General features: G+C 40.8%; 1 protein-coding gene across 1 annotated transcript in view; it reads left to right on the plus strand.

Annotated features, from left to right (window-relative positions):
* LOC149084421 (globin D, coelomic-like) overlaps positions 1-9,583 on the plus strand; it is a 75,150-nt gene extending 65,567 nt beyond the window's left edge. The window contains exons 2-3 of the mRNA XM_089234816.1: positions 1,756-1,981; positions 9,236-9,583. Coding sequence (XP_089090942.1) covers positions 1,756-1,981; positions 9,236-9,433 — 424 coding nt within the window. The 3' untranslated portion in view covers positions 9,434-9,583. The remainder of the gene's footprint in view (positions 1-1,755; positions 1,982-9,235) is intronic.
* Positions 9,584-18,511: the final 8,928 nt, after the last annotated feature.

The following is an 18,511-nucleotide window of genomic DNA, read 5'->3' on the forward strand; positions in this document are numbered from 1 at the left end:
AAATTTATTATGGTTAAATTTATTGAAGAGGGACCTGAGAAAATTCTGGCCTGGGGGGGGGGGACAGGAATCAAGGCCATTTCAGTACCTGCCAAGACTCTTTCAGTCTGACAAAATCTCTTTCAGTAACTGTCAAAACCCCTTTCAGTACTTGTCAAGACCTCTTCAGTACCGGCCAAATTCAGTAAACCTGAAGTTGCTTACATTCGTTGCAGAGTCAGGTTCCAGTCAGTAGTTGGTTCTGCCAGTCTTGGTTCTAGTCAGTAATTGGTTCTGCCAGTCTTGGTTCCAGTCAGTAGTTGGTTCTGCCAGTCTTGGTTCTAGTCAGTAATTGGTTCTGCCAGTCTTAGTTCTAGTCAGTAGTTGGTTCTGCCAGTCTTGGTTCTAGTCAGTAATTGGTTCTGCCAGTCTTGATTCCAGTCAGTAGTTGGTTCTGCCAGTCTTAGTTCTAGTCAGCAGTTGGTTCTGCCAGTCTTGGCTCTAGTCAGTAATTGGTTCTGGCAGGCTTGGTTCTAGTCAGTAGTTAGTTCTATATAGTCGGTAGTTTTCATGGATATTTGTTATGGACATTTTTTCAGCCACCTCGTTAGGAATTTCGATTGTTGTGGCCTTGTATTTGTATTTGAAAAAGTGAAACGAAATGGAAGAAAGAGGTTTTGAGAAGTTATTTATAGGAAAATTGAAGCATCTCGGATTATCCAGAGCCTCGGGTAATCAAGACCCGTGGCACCCTTGTAAGAGAGGCTGCAGCACTGGGCCCCGAGATGAATGTTACATTATTTTTATTTTTGTTTTATTTACACTTTATGTACATTCATTTTAGAGGGGCCTCAGAAAAGCTTATGTCTGGGGAACCATCGAAGATAGGGATCAAGACCCCTTCAAACCTCTTTAGTCATTGCCAAAACCCCCTTTCAGTACCAGTAAAGACCTCTTCAGTGTCTGTGAAGACCCTCTTCAACCTGAAATCACTCTATACTCTTACCTGAAAATACTCTCTTACTCTACCTGAAAATACTCTCAGCCTGAAAAAAACTATATATTCGTAGAGTTTTGAGAACTGATTTCGAAAAATTTAAGCAATTTCCATCCCGGATTAACCCGAATTTCGAATCATCGAGTCTCTATTGTATGTATATGTTACGGTAAATGTGGTTATTATGCATAATAACTAGTTATTATATATGCACACTTACCAATCATTTTGGTAAGTTTGATAAATTTCCCTAAATTTATTGCTTTTCCAAGTTATTATGCATAAAACCCAAGCGTCGCATCGTTGGTATACATGATAAATCATGCTATATGATATTGTATACATATATTGTATCATTATAGCGGGGTACGATCGTAAAATTTGTTTTCATTATATCGAGGTCTGACTACATATACATATTCATCACATATACTACACTCATTTGGATTTTTTTTTTTCACATTTCTCAAATTCACAAATTACTACTAGTATTATGCATAATCTCAGATAAAGTCGATAAATCAAATTTATTAACGACACTAGGTTATTATGCATAATTTCCGGTAAAAGTGATAATTTTTTTAGTATTTATCAAATTTATCAACGACGCTTGTGTATATTTCGCCGTTACAAGTGATACATTTATCAAACTTACCAAAATGGTTGGTAAGTATGCATAATAACCGGTTATCATGTATAATAAACGCATTTTTCACATTTACCGTAACATATATTATGTACAGGGTGTTTGTGAATTCTTTTATTTTCTCGAATTATAGGTTATTCGAAACTCACCCGGATGTCCAAGACGTATTCATGCCTTTCAAAGGTATGAGCCAAGAGGAACTGAAACATAGCAAACAGCTTCGAGCTCACGGTCTACGGGTCATGGGCTTCGTGCAGAAAGTCGTCGCCCGTATCGACGAGCCTGACAAGTCTGAGCTGATCCTGAAAGAGCTCGGAAAGAATCATGTCCGTTACGGGGCCAAGATGCAGTATGTAGATGTGAGTGTTCCTTTATTCGATGTAATTCCTTCTACAGTCGAATCCCGTTATAACGAACTCCAAGAGACCTGCCAAATCACTTCGTTATAAAGGAACTCCAGGTTTTTTTGCAGTGTTCCTATACAAACTTATCTGGGGGATTTCAAAATGTTCGTTAAAACGAGATTTTCACTATAACGGTATTCGTTAAAACGGGATCCGACTGTAATTAAATCGTTGTTGACTTGTTGCCCAGCTGAATAAATGTATCCAATAAATTCTAAACTGGTATATCTGTTACTGACAAAGCCTGAAGTGCGGCCAATTCGTGACGAAGCCGACAACTTCGCGAATTGGCTAGCAGTTTTGGTCAAAGTCCGAATTGCAGAAATGATTCGGACTTGAGCCGGAAATTTCGTGAAGTTGCAGGAGATCTCTGGCTAAAACTCGATGTGCTGATGTAAGACAGCTCGGTAGGAGCCAAATTAATTTTTTTTCAAATCGCCAACGTGGTAGACATACCTAAACAGTCGAATCCAGTTTTAACGAATACCGTTATAGCGGAAATCTCGTTTTAACGAACACTGTGAAATTCCCCCAGATAAGTTTGCATAGGAACAATGCAGAAAATCTGGAATTCCTTTATAACGAAATTTCGTTGTAACGAAGTGATTTGGCAGGTCTATTTTGGAGTACGTTATAACGGGATTCGACTGCATATCTGCAGCTGTATTGGATTAGCTCCACGTGATGGGAGAAACGAAAGTGAAATTTGAGAGAAAAAAAACTAAAAATAATTATACAAACATAATTTTTTCCAAATGCTTTTTTTTCATAAATTTTGGAGAAAAAAAAATGGTTACCGCATCGTGACTGCGGTTTGATGGGTTGTCGAAACTAACGAGGAAATAATCATCACGAAAAAAATCCAAAATTCCGACATTGGCTGGGTCGGTACAGTCGAATCCCGTTTTAACGAATACCGTTATAGTGAAAATTTCGTAGTAACGAACACTTTTCTAATCCCCCAGATAAGTTTGCATTGGAGCATTGGAATTCCTTTATAGCGAAGTGATTTCTTCGGTCTTTCGGCGTTCGTTATAACGGGATTCGACTGTATTTAATGGAATTGACCAAGTGGCCGGCCCTGGAGCGAATTGGAAAATTTCGGGATTTGGCAGTAACATATACCGAGTGCACAGCTAATAACTCACGCCTCAAATTACTGGCAAACCATTGATCCTAGAGCAGGGGTCCCCCAACCTATTTTAGGCCATGCCCAACCAAAGCCTATCTGAAATCCCGATCCCCTCCCCTGTCAGGTCCGTAACTAGAACTTTTGTCAGGAAGAGTATTCCCCCCACCCCGTGAAAATTCACAGTTCCGTGACACTTTTTCTGTCGCGTAAAAACTTCTATTCTTCACATCTTTAAATTTCGCAATCTGGGGGGCTTTGTCGGCCCCGTCTTAGCTCTGTCCCCCCCCCCCTGTAATTCTGGTTATTCAGAAAGCAGTCCTATTCACATTGAGGGAGCCAAGAAAGTTATTTACTCAGTTAAAGCAACGGTTCTTAACCACCGATCTTTGGAAAGACTTCATGGGGTCCGTGCGCTCCGATGAGATAACAATAAACTCATTTTTGCTTTGCTACATACAGAATATTATTTTGTAAAAGGGTCCGTGGTTTGCATTTTTTTTTATTGGCACAGAGGATCCGTGGACTTCATCTCAACGGTACAAATTGTCCGTGAAATACAAAACGTTAAGCACCTCTGGTTAGAACCACTTCCATAGAAAACACTGAGAGAAGAATTAAAAGAAAGAAATCAAAAGAAAACCTACCAATGTCGCTATTCCAGCGCCTCATGCCACAAGTGCGTGAAATCACGAAGGCAGGGTTACATCTCCAGTGGTGTGTATGGTAGCGTGCTTACCCGATTTACGAGAGGGACTGGGTTTAAGTCCCGCTGGAGACCAAATGACTTTTCTTACCTAGTCCTACCTCCGCATAATATCCAGAAAATACATTCTGTTTCCTTCATCAATTGTTTAAAAACTACAAATTTGAACTGATATAAAAAAATAGTAGAAGCAGAGCAACAACTTTCTAACTTGGTTTTTGAGCACAGGGTTTTCGTATTAAAAAGCTATTTTCTATTTTTATAAGTGTGCGACCTCTTGCTATCTATATGTATCAGATCCACACGTTATGTTTGAATACTTTTCACAGCTGGAACTATGCTTCTTAGTAGGGCGGCCCTTTCCTTGCGCAGGGCCCGGCGCAAAAATAATTGTGGGTCCAGGGACGTCTTAATAATATTTTTTTTGGTGGGGAGGGGGGGAATCGGATCTAAAAATTCGTATAGAATTACAGAAATGCTGAAAAATATCCATACAAAGAAGAAAATGATAAACAAAATTTGAATATAAATTGCCACAAAACTTAATGGAAATTTCGACTTGATGGAAATTTAGAACCGAAGAAAATTTCAAACCAACGAAAGAAATGGTAGAATGGCTGAAAATGCAAAATGAATGAAAGAAATAATCCCAGAATTGGATGATGATATTTTGCTCTGCTAAGATACATACATGAAATCAATAGGGTTTTCTGGATATAATGCCGAAGTGAACAGGAAAAAAAAAAGTGTCGTTTCTCTCCACAGGAAATCGAACCCAGGACCTCTTGCCCCTGTGGATAGAAACGACACTTTATTCTTGTTCAACCTCGGAATAATATCCAGAAAATTTATTGACTTCAATCCCATAATTGTTGAAAATTCAGAATAAATGAATACAGGAATTAATTATTGAAAGCTCTCAATAATTTGCCCCCCCCCCCACGCCCCGTTTGTTTCGTGGATCTGCGTCCCTCTGGCCCACAACGAGCAATAAAAATGCATATATTTAAAATATTTTAGTTGATATATATTTATTTTTTCCACTTCCATTACCGTCGAGTGCAGGGTGGGGGGGGGGGTGGAGGCCCGCCACACGAGGCCCGGTGCGACCGCACCTGTCGCACAACCCTAAAGGCGGCGACACTGGTACTTCAATTACTTTTAACGCATTTTCGGTGGTCATTTGCGATGTCCCGCATGGATTCTTATTCGCGGTCTTTTTATGAAGGAATGGGCTGGCTTTTTTACAATTGATATTTTTCGCCCGGAACATATTTCGCGGGAATGACAGAAACCCTTATCGGGCCACACGTTTGGATCGTGGGCAGGAGGTTGCGCCTCCCCTTCTATAGACTGACTGAGAGAAATCACGGCAGTTGCAGTACTAAGCTAACGTTACTATATAAACCCTTATTGGTCTATTTTATATCAATATTTTTAATGTGCCATAGACTTCCAACCCACCCTGTATATGCCACCTATTCACTAGTTCATGCTTATTTATGTCAATGAAAGTGTGAAATCCACGAATAAATTCCATAAATAACAAACCTTTGAATGTGTTTGTGATTTCCACCGAGCGAGACAGAAGAAAGCGAACGCATCTTCGATACCTTAAAATGTATTTATCATCACGATAGAAAAAGCAAAAAAAAACCATGGAAAATAAAGTGTATTTCATGTATTCCGCATGTCCCCTTTGAAACTCGAAGCCGCACTTAATTGGCTCTCCGTCACTCCTTGAGGGGAAAAAGAAGAAGAAATGACAAGGTATCTCTTAAAGGTTTGAAGAATTCCCTCCTTAAAATGAAATTTTCGCTCCTTCAAAATAAGGGAAAAGAATTTTCTAGAATCAAAAAGAGAGCTAAAACGAGTTGTCGAGTTTATTCCTTGACTAGAGTAAATAGCCTTAAGGACATTGATGTTCTCTCTCTGCGAGAGTGTTCATTAAATATCCATTAGATACCTTCTTTCCTAAATTTACATGTTATAAGCCGAGAGGAATTTACGTGTCGTTTCGTTTGAAAGGTGCTTGTAACATTAGTACGGCTTCTAAACCAGAAAGACGACGTTGAATATTTATTTATCGAACACCCTGAACGACATTTTATAATTCTCGATGCCACGAACGTCAGATTATTTCTATGTCGATTGCCGTGGTACGCAATGCAATGGGGATTGCCCTCTCGTGTCGTAAGTAAGTTACATTGTAAATGGTGCAGGGCATTTTGCCTTTTTTTTTTTTTATACTCACCGAGAATTGGTGCACTAACCCTTCCGCGTGGTACTCCCTTGCGATAACAGTCGCTTTTCCGTGTGGTCACGTTGTCGCCGTTTCAGTTGTACCTCCGCGTCAGAAAAGTTTTTTTGCCAAGGACGAATCGGTTATTGAACTCACGACATCTCTAAAATATTTTTGGTACTACTGTTGCTACTGAACCACCACGCATGCATCTCGTCCATATTCCTATGCGGAACTTCTAACGAATTAGTGCATGTTGGAATGTGAGTGTACGTATAGTGAATCGGACGTGAAGTTTCTTTGTAATGCTTGTTATAATACTGCCTGCCATCTATTTCTCAAACTATGAGTGAAGTGTAGCGATTGAATATCTGCATCGTTGTAGGCTCATTTTTTGTTACTGTAAGCGAGTTACTTACCGCACTGAAAAATTTATTTTGAATCGTTATATTTCAATTATTGTTTAAATTATTTTAAAGTTACAGTATTTCATGAAAACCATAATATCATAACCATAACTGACTTCACCTAGTTGCATAAAATTCAAACAGCCATACATTTAGACAGGTATGTGCTTTGTAAGGAATAATCGATATGTTTGATGTACTGCCGTTATTACGCGCTACAATAAATTTAGGAATAATATGTGTGTGTGTATATATATGTAAAATAGAGGAATACAACGCCACAACAGGCAAAATGTCCAACGAGGTGACTAAGAAAAAGATGCCCATAAAAAATATGGATGTCATATATTTCAAAAATACAGCAACCCAAGTAAGAATGCAATTGCAAACAATATATATACATAATGACATATAAAATGCCCATAAAGAATACTTATGGTTGTCTTATTCCAAGTATGTATAGCCGCGTGTGCCAACGAGGACACGCGTAGCTCTTCTCTGCACCCCCTTCAACCAAGTAAGTCTATGTCCCTCTGCAGGTATGGTCTCCAAAACCTTACAGCATACTCCGGTCCAGGACGAACTTAGCCTCGGAATAGCGGAAGAATGACTTTACATTATTTTACTGATGATATAAGCGGCAGTATACAGGGCGAAATTTCGTTGTTCTCCTTCCCGCTTTTTTGCTGGCGAATCGTTGAGCCTGCAGGCGTACTTCCAGTTAGAAAAAGTATCCAAGTAACGTTTATATAGAACTCTGATGCACCCATCATTCATGTTGAAAGAGATTTTTTTTTTTGTGTAGTTATTAAAATGTCAACTTTTTATAGGGACACCCTGTCCTCAAAAATCCAATTAGAATGTTGTTGCCCTGGTTCTCCCGAGGCCGACAAAAATAATAATAAACAGAAAACTTCGGCATTAACCGGAATTCGACGTGTACAAATTTTTTAGAGCAGTGGTTCTCATTCTTTTTCAAGCCCGCGGCCTGGTTTCATTCATTTTTGTGAGTCGAGGGCCCGGTCAAACACACGGCAAAACGGAAAATGAATGAGGGAAAAATGAAAAGGCTAATCACTCGCGACCCGGTATGAATGATATCGGGGCCCGGTACTGCGCCGCAGCCCGGCGGTTGAGAAACCACTGTTTTAGAGGCACATCTTTTACTCAGCCACTTCGTTGGGCAACTTGCCTGTTGTAGCCTTTGTTTTTGCAAAGAATTTGCAGGAAAATTGGATCCGGAAAGATGCTATGGGGGGAGAGAGATGAGCAAACCAGTTCGTACTTCATGCGGTAGAGAATTGTTGATTGCCAAGTTTTTTACCGATCTTGCTAACGTTCTGTGAGGTATTACAGAGAGAGACTTGCAGAGTATTCGCATCTTTGGTGACTTTGTAGTGTAGCACAATTAATGTCCAGCACATTTAATTTTCATTGAGTTCTTCACTACGGTGCCGCCATAGCCCCAGAGCGAAGCAATTGCATTGGATTGCAAAACATTAAACAAAAAGCCTGCAACGAAGGACGCCCAAGAATGTCTGTTTTGTTGTTAGTCGCTGGAATTGAGAATCGCTATGAAATCCCCGTACACTTCGGAATCATTTAATACCTACTTCAGTCCATAGAATAGGCATTGGTGCCCCCTCCTCTCTTCTCTGCTCCATATCTTAAGACCTAAGATGGAAGGACCACATCTATTGGCTTTTAAACCAGTTGCAGGTAATTCTTCCCGCAGTCCTCTAGATTGAATGTCTTTCATTAAAAGCTCTTATCTATTTTACTGTTACTATCTTACTGTTCTATGTTACTATTTTGTAGAAGCATTGCGTAAGCTTCCAAACCATTTCAGAGACCAAGATGGCGTTGCACTCCTGCACAACCTATGCATATTCGATTTTTATCCAGCTACCTATTTTTGTACTGCTTCCGTTATGATGCCTGTAACGTTGGACCTACTCGCTCACAATAGTCTCTGTCCTTGTCGTCATAGCGTATTTAATGGGACGGGAAAGACTAACAGCAAGACATATGAGATGCAATTTATCTGCGGTTTATAAACTAGTGCTCCTTGAAAACCCGGGCTGATGCATCCATCATACTTAAATCCAAAATCATGATGTCAGTATGACAGTTATAGCCATTCACCGTGTTTCCGTCCGTCCTACTTTTTTTTCCAACAATTTAAACGCCACTTGTAGTGCCAAACCATTTTTTTAAATTTAAAGATGGAGGGTCTCCTCTACGTAGGCGGAAATATAGACGTGAAAGTGGGGAGGGGGGGGGGAACAACAACGATGACGATTGCTAGGGGATATGATGATGATGATGGCAATTCATATATACGCATATACATTATATCAGTAGGCTCTACCTTTGACAATAGGGAGGGTCATCTTCCTCTCTACCCCCGTATCACCGCCCATGCCACTCTACTTTACAGGTACCTTAGTGTTAATCATTTAGTGGGAAACGAATTTTTTATTCAAAGTGACATCGTTGCCATCGTCTAATCGTTGAAAAGTGACGCCGGGAATAGCGATTAACTGTAGCGATAATACTGACGTTATACTTCGCACAAATGCGATGAATAAGCCAGCTTGGGTTTCCAGAACGACGGCATTGCCTGCAAACGTCGCATGGCGGCTATGTAGTAATGGCATCGCTATCAAAGAAATAATATATATATATATATCCCGTATGTATCATGTATTATTATCTGTTGCAGCTGATAGGCCCGCAATTCGTGTACGCAGTGAAGCCATCATTAGAAGACGAATGGACTCAAGAGATCGAAGACGCCTGGATGCAGCTTTTCGCTTACATCAGCAGTATCATGAAAACGGCAATGATGGAAGAGAAAGGGACTGCCGATTCGGCGACGCCAACGCAGGAGGAAGACACCAAAGACATCAAGAAAGATTGAGTAATTGGTCAGGACACACGAAAATATTGTGTCATCATTGAGACACGTTCGGCACCATTTTCTTTTATTACTATTATTATTTGAGATGTTCAATGATATGTTCGATGTGTATTATCTTTGTGTGATGGACGATGTCGTGAATAAATTTGACAACAGTGAAAAAAACTGTGCCTTTTTTTTCTTTTTTTTTGACAGATGGAATTTAGTCTGAATCGAAAATCCGTTCATCGTAAAACTATAACAAAAACTCTGGTTGAAATACATAATAATAAGGTCTTACTTATATGCTGTAGGTTGTTTTCACCCCTTCACGTACAAGCTGCTGGCGATAAGTTTGAATGATCTGTATTAGATGTATAGGCGGTTAATGTGGTAGCCTTGTTCAACGTTGAAGAAAGGGAGAGAAAGAAATAAGGATGGGGGAAAGGACGGCGCAGAGATGATTGCAGAAGAGAGTACAGTAGCTTGCTTTTTCACCCTCACCTACAAACTGGTTTTGTAGTTTTTTTTTTTTTACTTGTTCTCTTTCTCACTTGTATGTGTAGTGTACAGGGTGATTCAGAAAAGATGGAAAAAAACTTGAAAACGTGGTAGCACACGCAAAAACAAACAATTTTCATCAAAGAATGCATAGTCTAAAATGAAATGCAAAGGTGCTACAGGGCGCAACATAGTAAAACCGAGCACAGCAAGGCTACCGTCTACAGCCCGTGTGCATGTAGTTGGCCGATCTGCCACCATCTCTAAAATCTCGTCTTCCCCACCTGCTGTACTGACAGTCCTTTTACGACCTGCGTCAGACCGGGGCCTTCGTAATTTTTCCCTTCTTACCTAAGACGGGAGAAACGAACATCACGAAAGCCCCGGTCAGACCAGGAAGTATGAAAGGATCCCGTTTCGTACAGCTGACGATGCAAGAGCGAAAAAAATGTTTGCCCGCCTGTGGGGAAAACGCTCACCGTACATTCGTGCTACCTCTGTGGCACTTCCGTTTGCACCTCCGTAAATGAAATTCATGTCTGCTTTTTCAGTATTACTAAAGTGCGCCATTATCCCGTACGTTACAACTGTTATAACTTCACAGGGCTAGCATCCGTGCTCTTTATTCACCGTGTTGCAGATTTGCATACGGCTTCTTCTTCTTCTGGTTACATTTACATGCATGGTCTTTTTCTCACGATAAATTTCAACAGAAATGCCGTTTTAACGTTTGCGGAGCGGCCGTTTCCAAACGCGTGTTCGCGTTTCATGTTAGACCATGCATTCTTTGATGACAATTGTTTGCATCTGGTGTGTACTATCACCTCTAAAAGTTTTTCCCCCACCTTTTCTGAATCAATCTGTATAATAGAAGGATTAAGAAAGATTCATCTATATATATATATATATATATATATATGCGTATGGGAGGATGCCGTGGAGAAGGAGGAGGGAGAGAAAGCTGAGTAGAATCGCCACCATATCGCTATGTCAGTTGATCGTTATCTGGTTGAGATATCAGGATGGTGGGGAGGGGGGGGGGCACACACAATTTTGTTCCATATGGTTGCAATGAACCTTCGCCATGAGGAAAAAAAAAGGTTGCAGAAACAGTCAGATGAATTGAATTTATTCCACTGGTGGCGCAATGTTACGTCCCTGATCGTAAAGGGGTTAATGCCAAAATGGTTCCACTGATCTTTTTCTGCACCGCATACAGAAAATATCACATTTTACAGCAGGGATGCACAACCTTTTCATTCCACAGACCATATATGCGGTAATTCAGCCACTCACGGGCCAGAAACTTGTATGAATACGGTGACCATATGGCCCGTATTTCACGGGACATATCCGTAATTTCGATTATATCTGTTACAACATTTTCATAAAATGTCCACTTTTTCCACGTTTGTTCCACTTTTTCAACAAGAATTAGTTGGATTTTTGAAATAAAGAATTGAGATTATTCTCATGACAAATAAATTAATGCCTTTGACAATATTTTCGGCTGTGACTGTCTTTAAAAAAAACTTTTTTGGCTGTTATTGGCAACCGTACTAGCCTTAGACAATTTTTTGGCTCTAATTAGCAACTTCGCTTGCCCTTGACAATTTTTTGGCTATAATTGGTGGTGTGGTTGATGGTGATTTTTTGGCATTTGACAATTTTTGTGATAATTGGCGATAACCCGTATTTTCATGAAGGCAATATGATCAGCCGGGGCTTTTACCGTATTGTGCATGTTGTTACTTTTCTACCAGAACACCTTTCGGGCCGGATGAAACTTCTTGGTGGACCGGAGGTTGTGCACCCCCTTGTTACAGCATCTAGTGGTTATCAGAAAACTAGAATTATGTCGATTAATTGCCCTGAACCGTATTTTGCATTCAGAAAAGAGTTGAAATGCAGAAAAGAGCCCAACTTTGACGCCACTGATTATTTTCCCTCTGGTGACTCTCATCTATGGTGTCTTGATGTTAGCGAACGCACGCACACACACACACTACTCCAAAAAAATTCTACAACATTTTATCGCGTCATAAGGTAACCAGCAAAATAGACTATGGCACCGTTATTAGCGATTAATTTAGGTGGAATGCATGGTGCACACGCACCATCCATTGCGTTTTTGCCTAAGTACAGTCACTTAGCAATGAAAGAAGAAGAGATATTTACGTTTTTTCCCCCTCTTCAAAAATATTGATCACTCATTAGTTCAGCAAAGTAATTGCAAGAAGGGTCGTAAATTACACTAATGACAAGGCAATGAACCTGGACTGTGTATGGTACGAAAAGAAAAATGTATTTTTCGTTTGTCAGCCATTATTGCCAAAAAAAAGCATTACTGTGGTGACCAGATTTCTACGAGATAAAACCTGGGCGTTAGCCGACTCTCACCAAGTATTATTATCTAATTATAGCCAGCTTTTGTCAAATAGTGCCAATTTCCCAACCAGACATCTAATTCGTAGCCGATCACACCTATTATAGTTTCAGGGATTTTCTAAACTTCTGCTGCTCCAATTGGGCTTCCAGAAATTTGAACGCATCTGTCCTGATATTCCATATCCCTTACACGCATGTGCTCCCCCCCCCCCCCCACCATGCCAAATTCTCATCAAGGTACTACTTGAAAAAAATGTTTAGGGGCCATTCAAGTTTTACGTAAGCAGATTTTCAGCCATTTTTGACCCCCCCCCCTTCCTTGTCAGCAAAATTTCGTTAGCAGCTTAGAATATTTCACCCCCCCCTCCTTGTAATCAAAAGTCAGCAAATCCGAACCCCCCCCCCCCCCCGATGCTCACGTAATACGTGAATGACCCCTTATAGAATGAATATAATTCCAAAAGTTCAAAACTTTCCCCTTCCCCCCGAAAAAAACCCCTCCGATTGCTCCCTAGGGAGACGTGACCCAAAATTTGAAACAACCAGAATAAGGAAAGTGACACAGTGTACCAGAAAAAAGCATTGGAAGATAGAGCCACGGCCTAGGTGGGATTAAACCAAACGTTTCGTCTACAACTATGGAGAACATTTTCACAAAGCGTACATTCTTTTATGCATTTTTAAAAGGTGCCATATCTATCTTCCGAACTGGGAAAGTTCCTATCGGAAGTTTTGAAAGTCGGGAAGAGAGCTACAGGAAACCAACTTCTTGCACCGACTACCGCTGTTTAATCACAGGTGATCGAACAGAAAGCGGGAACGTATATTCTAGGCTAGACTCGATCGATTTGTTCGAGTCTATGATCGACCTATCGATTGCTTAGACACTTGCTTGGGTCGGTAAGCAAATGACGCACACAAACGCTAATGGGATTTCATTATGTAAGCAGACACATTTTCCAATACATTGAACAAGACGCCATGTTGGATGTCATGCCTTAATATCCATGTCATTGCGATATCTCATTCATGATCCTGACATTATGAGTAATCACGCTTCTTCTTCGCTAAGTGCCAACAATCGATTTTTTTTTTCTGATACTTTTCTGAGGGGGAAAAACTTTTCTGACGTGTTATGATCGATTTGGCCATTTACATTATAAGCAGATGTCAAACATGTCAAGGATATACATGAGCACATGAGTACATACCCATGTTTTTAGCAGTTTTGCAACTTGAACAAGATATCACCATGACAAGAGCTCGACTGTCGCTACAACTGCTGGCCAGAAAAGAAAAGGAGGTTCCAATTCAATACTTGGATCTGAAAGTAAGAGTGTTTATCACCCTCTATTCTTTACAAAACTGGCCCTTAAAAAATCTGGCTTCTTTGATGTAGGGCAGTCGTTCTGAAACTTTTGTCTCCCGCGACCTCCCTCGTCCTCCCCAGAATAGCTTAGCAGATATTCTCACTTATAAAATAACCCGCTTGAAAGCATAAATAGGCACACAAATAAATAAGTCTAGTTCGCCGCGACGCACACTTTGAGAAACACTGATACACGGGGGGAAACTAACCATGGTAACTCTGCGAAAACTCACGTTTGTTTTATAAGTTACTGATTTTTATGTTGTTTCGGGATTTTCCACCATCAAAGGGGAGAGTCGCAAATCTGATGGTATATTTCTTTTCACAGGAAAGGAGGGTGGTTCCCTCAGGGCCGTCATTTCGAATTTTTCCAGGGGGGGGGGGCACAGCATATATACTCAATGTATGTATATATATATTTGTATATATATATAATTTTTAATGTATTTTCAAAAGCCAGGGGGCGGGGCAACGCCCCCCCCCCCAAATGACGGGCCTGGGCTCCCTTTCTTAGAGAGGTTTCGCTACTGTATATTGATTTACTGAGGGCTCAGAATATACGAAGGTCATTTGTTTAGTGGGTTAGGGTGATTTGAGAATACATTTTTGAATGCCGTGAGGGTTATGACAAGGTTCTTAAATGGGAGAGACAGTTCAGGGAAGCGCCGAATAATCGAGGTGTGTCTAATGAACACACAGAACCATTGGCGACTATAATAAAAAATTGACCCCCACTCTGTTCCCACAAGTGATATAAGCTACTTTATATACCCGTCACATATCGCCATGCACCAATTTCCTACCGATCGATTTGGGTGGGAAATAAATCGGTGATTGCCTCAGGCTCTGTAGGTGAAGAACTTGTTTCCTATGTTTTTACCCCGGATATAACTCGTGGACCTTGACGGTAACCATCATGGTGGAAGACGAACATCTTACCACTGTAACATTTGGGCACACAACTTATAAAAGCTGGTTATTCAAAAGAATGTGGAAAAAAAATCTGAGGATGCCCAGACCAGAGAAGCTCCTTTGCTCAGCCACAGGCCCTCACTTCTTACTTTTTTGCAAATTCAACTATTGACGACTACAGACAGAGCATGGTTGGTACTGCCTGTTCTTCTTACTTTCCTTGAGCAGTGTCATGTCACACATTAACGAACTTTTTCATCACTCACGGACCATACACTCTGAAGATCTGGTGACGAATTCCTACTAGTGTCACATTTCTTGCAGTCAAGGAGCGAACAATAGACATTTTTCCACACGAGTGGTTAACTCCATCTCCTCACATTTTTCCCTTTCGCTCACTTGCGAAATCATTCAAGATAGCACCACTTGTGTCCAAGAGATGGTGTTTTTACCCTGTGCACATGCAAAATTACGAATCCGCCCGTTTTAAAACCTCAGTATCAAATAATCCTTGCTCATAACATTGCACGGTCAATTGAACCGAGGCTAACAGTTTCAACTCGGATCAGAACTCCATGTAGTTAACCGGGTTTGGGAAGCAGACTCATCTAACCTATGGGTTGTTGCCCAAACTTGTGCCGCAGAAACTACCGAGGTGATTACAAAACAAATCTACTCATTATGCAAATACTACTTTACCGCACACCAACTCCGGCCATACCGACACATTTACAATCGATTGAGTTGGGTCGGACATAAAGGTGTCATCTATTGGTGTTTACTTCAGGTTTAGTAGATAAGAACTTGTTATCTATTCTTCTCCCAAGATCGAACCCGTGAACCTGACGAAAACCTTCACTGTGGTAGATGAGTACACCTAACCATTCGAGAGACCGATCTAACCACCAGACCAGAACATGTTCCCTGCTCCGTCCGCCAAGCGGATTTAAGCTGTTGGATAGATTATGCTGGGAAAACCTTTCAGCACATCTGTCCGACCACACACAGCACGACTCCAGGAACCAAATTGAGAGGTGAAATCTGAAAAAGAAAAAAATGGACACTGCCCCCCCCCCCCCGCTGTAGTGAAAGTCAACGCTCCGAAGACCCTCTTGTAGACAAAATGTGTGACTCACTGCAATGACAGTAAATTAAAATGATATCGCGGACCCCTCACTATAATTGCTCACGGAGCCCCCAGGGGGCTGGCGGACCACAGGTTCTATATCAGAAACACTGATATAGATTATTCATAAGAAAATGCGTATACAGTCGAATCCCGTCATAACGAACTCCAAGAGACCGAAGAAATCCCTTCGTTATAACGAAATTTCGTTATAAAGGAATTTCCGATTTTTAACACGCGCAAAAAAAAAAATAATAATAATAATTCGTTGTAGCAGAATTTGATTCCAAGGGGAAAAAATACTTATTTACGTTCTAGATAATAGAAAGAATGAAGTTGAATTTTAAAAATAACACAAAGCAACTCAAATTAGTTAAGCATGCCCCCACATCCTGAAGCAGGGCCCCTAGGCTGGGATCTTTTACGGGCCCCCCTTTATGATGGATTTATAGCGTGAAAAAACAAAAAAAAGATTAAAATCCTCCCGGACAACAGGGCTGGAGCCTTGTCAGCCCACCCCTTGTGGGGGCCATGTGGACCGCTAACTGGCACATTTCGGGAACGAATGTCCTGAAACCAGGTAAAGACGGCTGCATCCACATCTTGTAAATTCGAAAGTTAGATCTTCTTCCTAAGAGATCCTATAACCACTTGTTTGTGAATTTGCAATTTTGTCCGATTTTTTCAAAAACGTTCAAAGAGTAGATGAAGATTGACTTTTGTTCTTCGGACACTTGTTTTCGAGTTCGTTGTACCGAATTTTTCATTTCGTTATACCGGAATTGCACAATACATTGTTTCTATGCAAACTGATTTGAAGGACTGGAAAAGTGAGGAGATTTTCGCTATAACGGTATTCGTTATAACGGGATCCGACTGTATTACAGCAATGCAGTGGGAATATAAAGAGCATTACTGCCCATTGTACCGTTGAAACATAACATTGTAACGGAAGCATTGCAGTTCATAAACTACACTATTCACAATAAATATGCAATGTGGAATGAATAGAAAAGTGATTAAGAATATAACAGTGTAGAGGTAATCAATCGGTAATAAGAACTATAAATAAAAGAAATTACTATATACATCAGGGGTGGCCAACTTCGTTCTGTTCGCTTGCCAACATAATGGCCAGCACTACTGATGCGCGGGCCGCAACTTCGGTGTATAAGACGCTTCATTATTAATTGAATCAATTAGTCAGTTATTAAATCAATTTCATCATTAGAAATAAGAAGTTTGTAAGCAGTTGGTTAATCGAGAAATCTGCTGTTGGAACCTATAGTTCAAATAATGATCACGGTACTTTTACCTTATCGCGAGCAGCACAAAATCACTTCACGGGCCAGCTGTTGGCCACCACCGCTATATAACATCATTCAACGTAGACTACTAACAATATACTAACCGGTAATAGGACAACTAATTACTCAGCTGTCATTCAGTTTCAAGTTCCCAGTCTTCCACTATGAAGGTTACCGTCAAAGTACAAGAGTTCGAATCCGGTGAAGAACATAAATGAGTTATTTTTTTCACATACTGAGCATGGGGAAACCACCGATAGATGGCGCCTTCATTTCCGACCCAACTCCACTGGTTGGAAATTGACGTATGACCGGAGTTGGTGTGTGGTAAAGTAGATGTTGACCTAATCGTTAGTGGATTCAAGCTCTTCGAACGGGGAGTTGGGGGGGGGGCGGCGTATGTCCAACTCTGCCCTCCTACCTTTGCCAATAATACAACTTTTTCACTGTAAGACCCCTCTGTACCCGGTGTATCCACCTAGCACCTAATGCATAGTTTTCTTCCTTTTTTCATTTTCAAAAAAAGAAATTTTGCCACAGAATTTTAACGAGTGATTCTGGGCACGTCATCCTTTTGAGATAAGAGAAATCACTTTCTTACATGTTTATCAAAAAAAAAAATAAAAATAAAATATTCCTTTCTCGTACGAATTCGAGTTACTGTCCAGAATCGAGAGTTTCTGTCTGATCGTACGTGACTGAAACAGTCACGTACGATCTCGAAACGCACTTTCGAGCAACGGCGACGACATTAATGTCTAGCAAGTTACGACATGGAAGAAGAAATTTAAAAAAAAAATTCTCCACCAGGAAAAGATGGAAAAATGAGAATTTTCCAACATTCAAAAGGAAGATAATGGGAACTCTTGAACAGAGATGTGTGAGCCCCTCAGCCACATCGCTCAGCGGAAGCCCCCCCCCCCCATCAGGCCGCACATTTTCAACGTATGACCCGCGGGCAAAATATGGCCCTAAGAGTCATCTGATGCTGCCCGCACCGCATAAATAACCAATGTCCACTTGCGCACGAGCCACTGAAGTGATTTGATAATTATCAAATGATTTCAGTGGTTCACGGCGCATATCCAGATCACTAAGCGACACCAAGCACATTTCCAAAAATCCCTTGAGACACCAGCGACACACCTCCAGCTCATTTGAGTGGTACTTGGTGCAATAGCAGATCACTCGAGAAGCCGGCGGTACACATATGAATTACTTAAGAGGCCGGCGACACATTTACAGTTTACTTAAACGGACCGCATAATTTTTATATATCATTTAACTGACTTGGCACATTTTCAGATCATTTAAGGGAGTCGAAGCGCATTTACAGGTCACTCAAGTGGTCTGCGGCCCACTTTCAATTCACCTGAGTGACTCACGGCACATTTACATTTTACTCAAGTGGTCCGCGGCACATTTCCGGATAACTCAAGGAGAGTGAGGAACATTTTGGCGTGAAACACATTTACAGATAACTCAAGTGTCCCGCG

The sequence above is a fragment of the Pholcus phalangioides genome, unplaced genomic scaffold (assembly GCF_987345545.1).
Source record: "Pholcus phalangioides strain wild (caught in Gottingen) unplaced genomic scaffold, Ppha-v1.0 ptg000008l_1, whole genome shotgun sequence".
Taxonomy (NCBI): Eukaryota; Metazoa; Arthropoda; class Arachnida; order Araneae; family Pholcidae; genus Pholcus; species Pholcus phalangioides.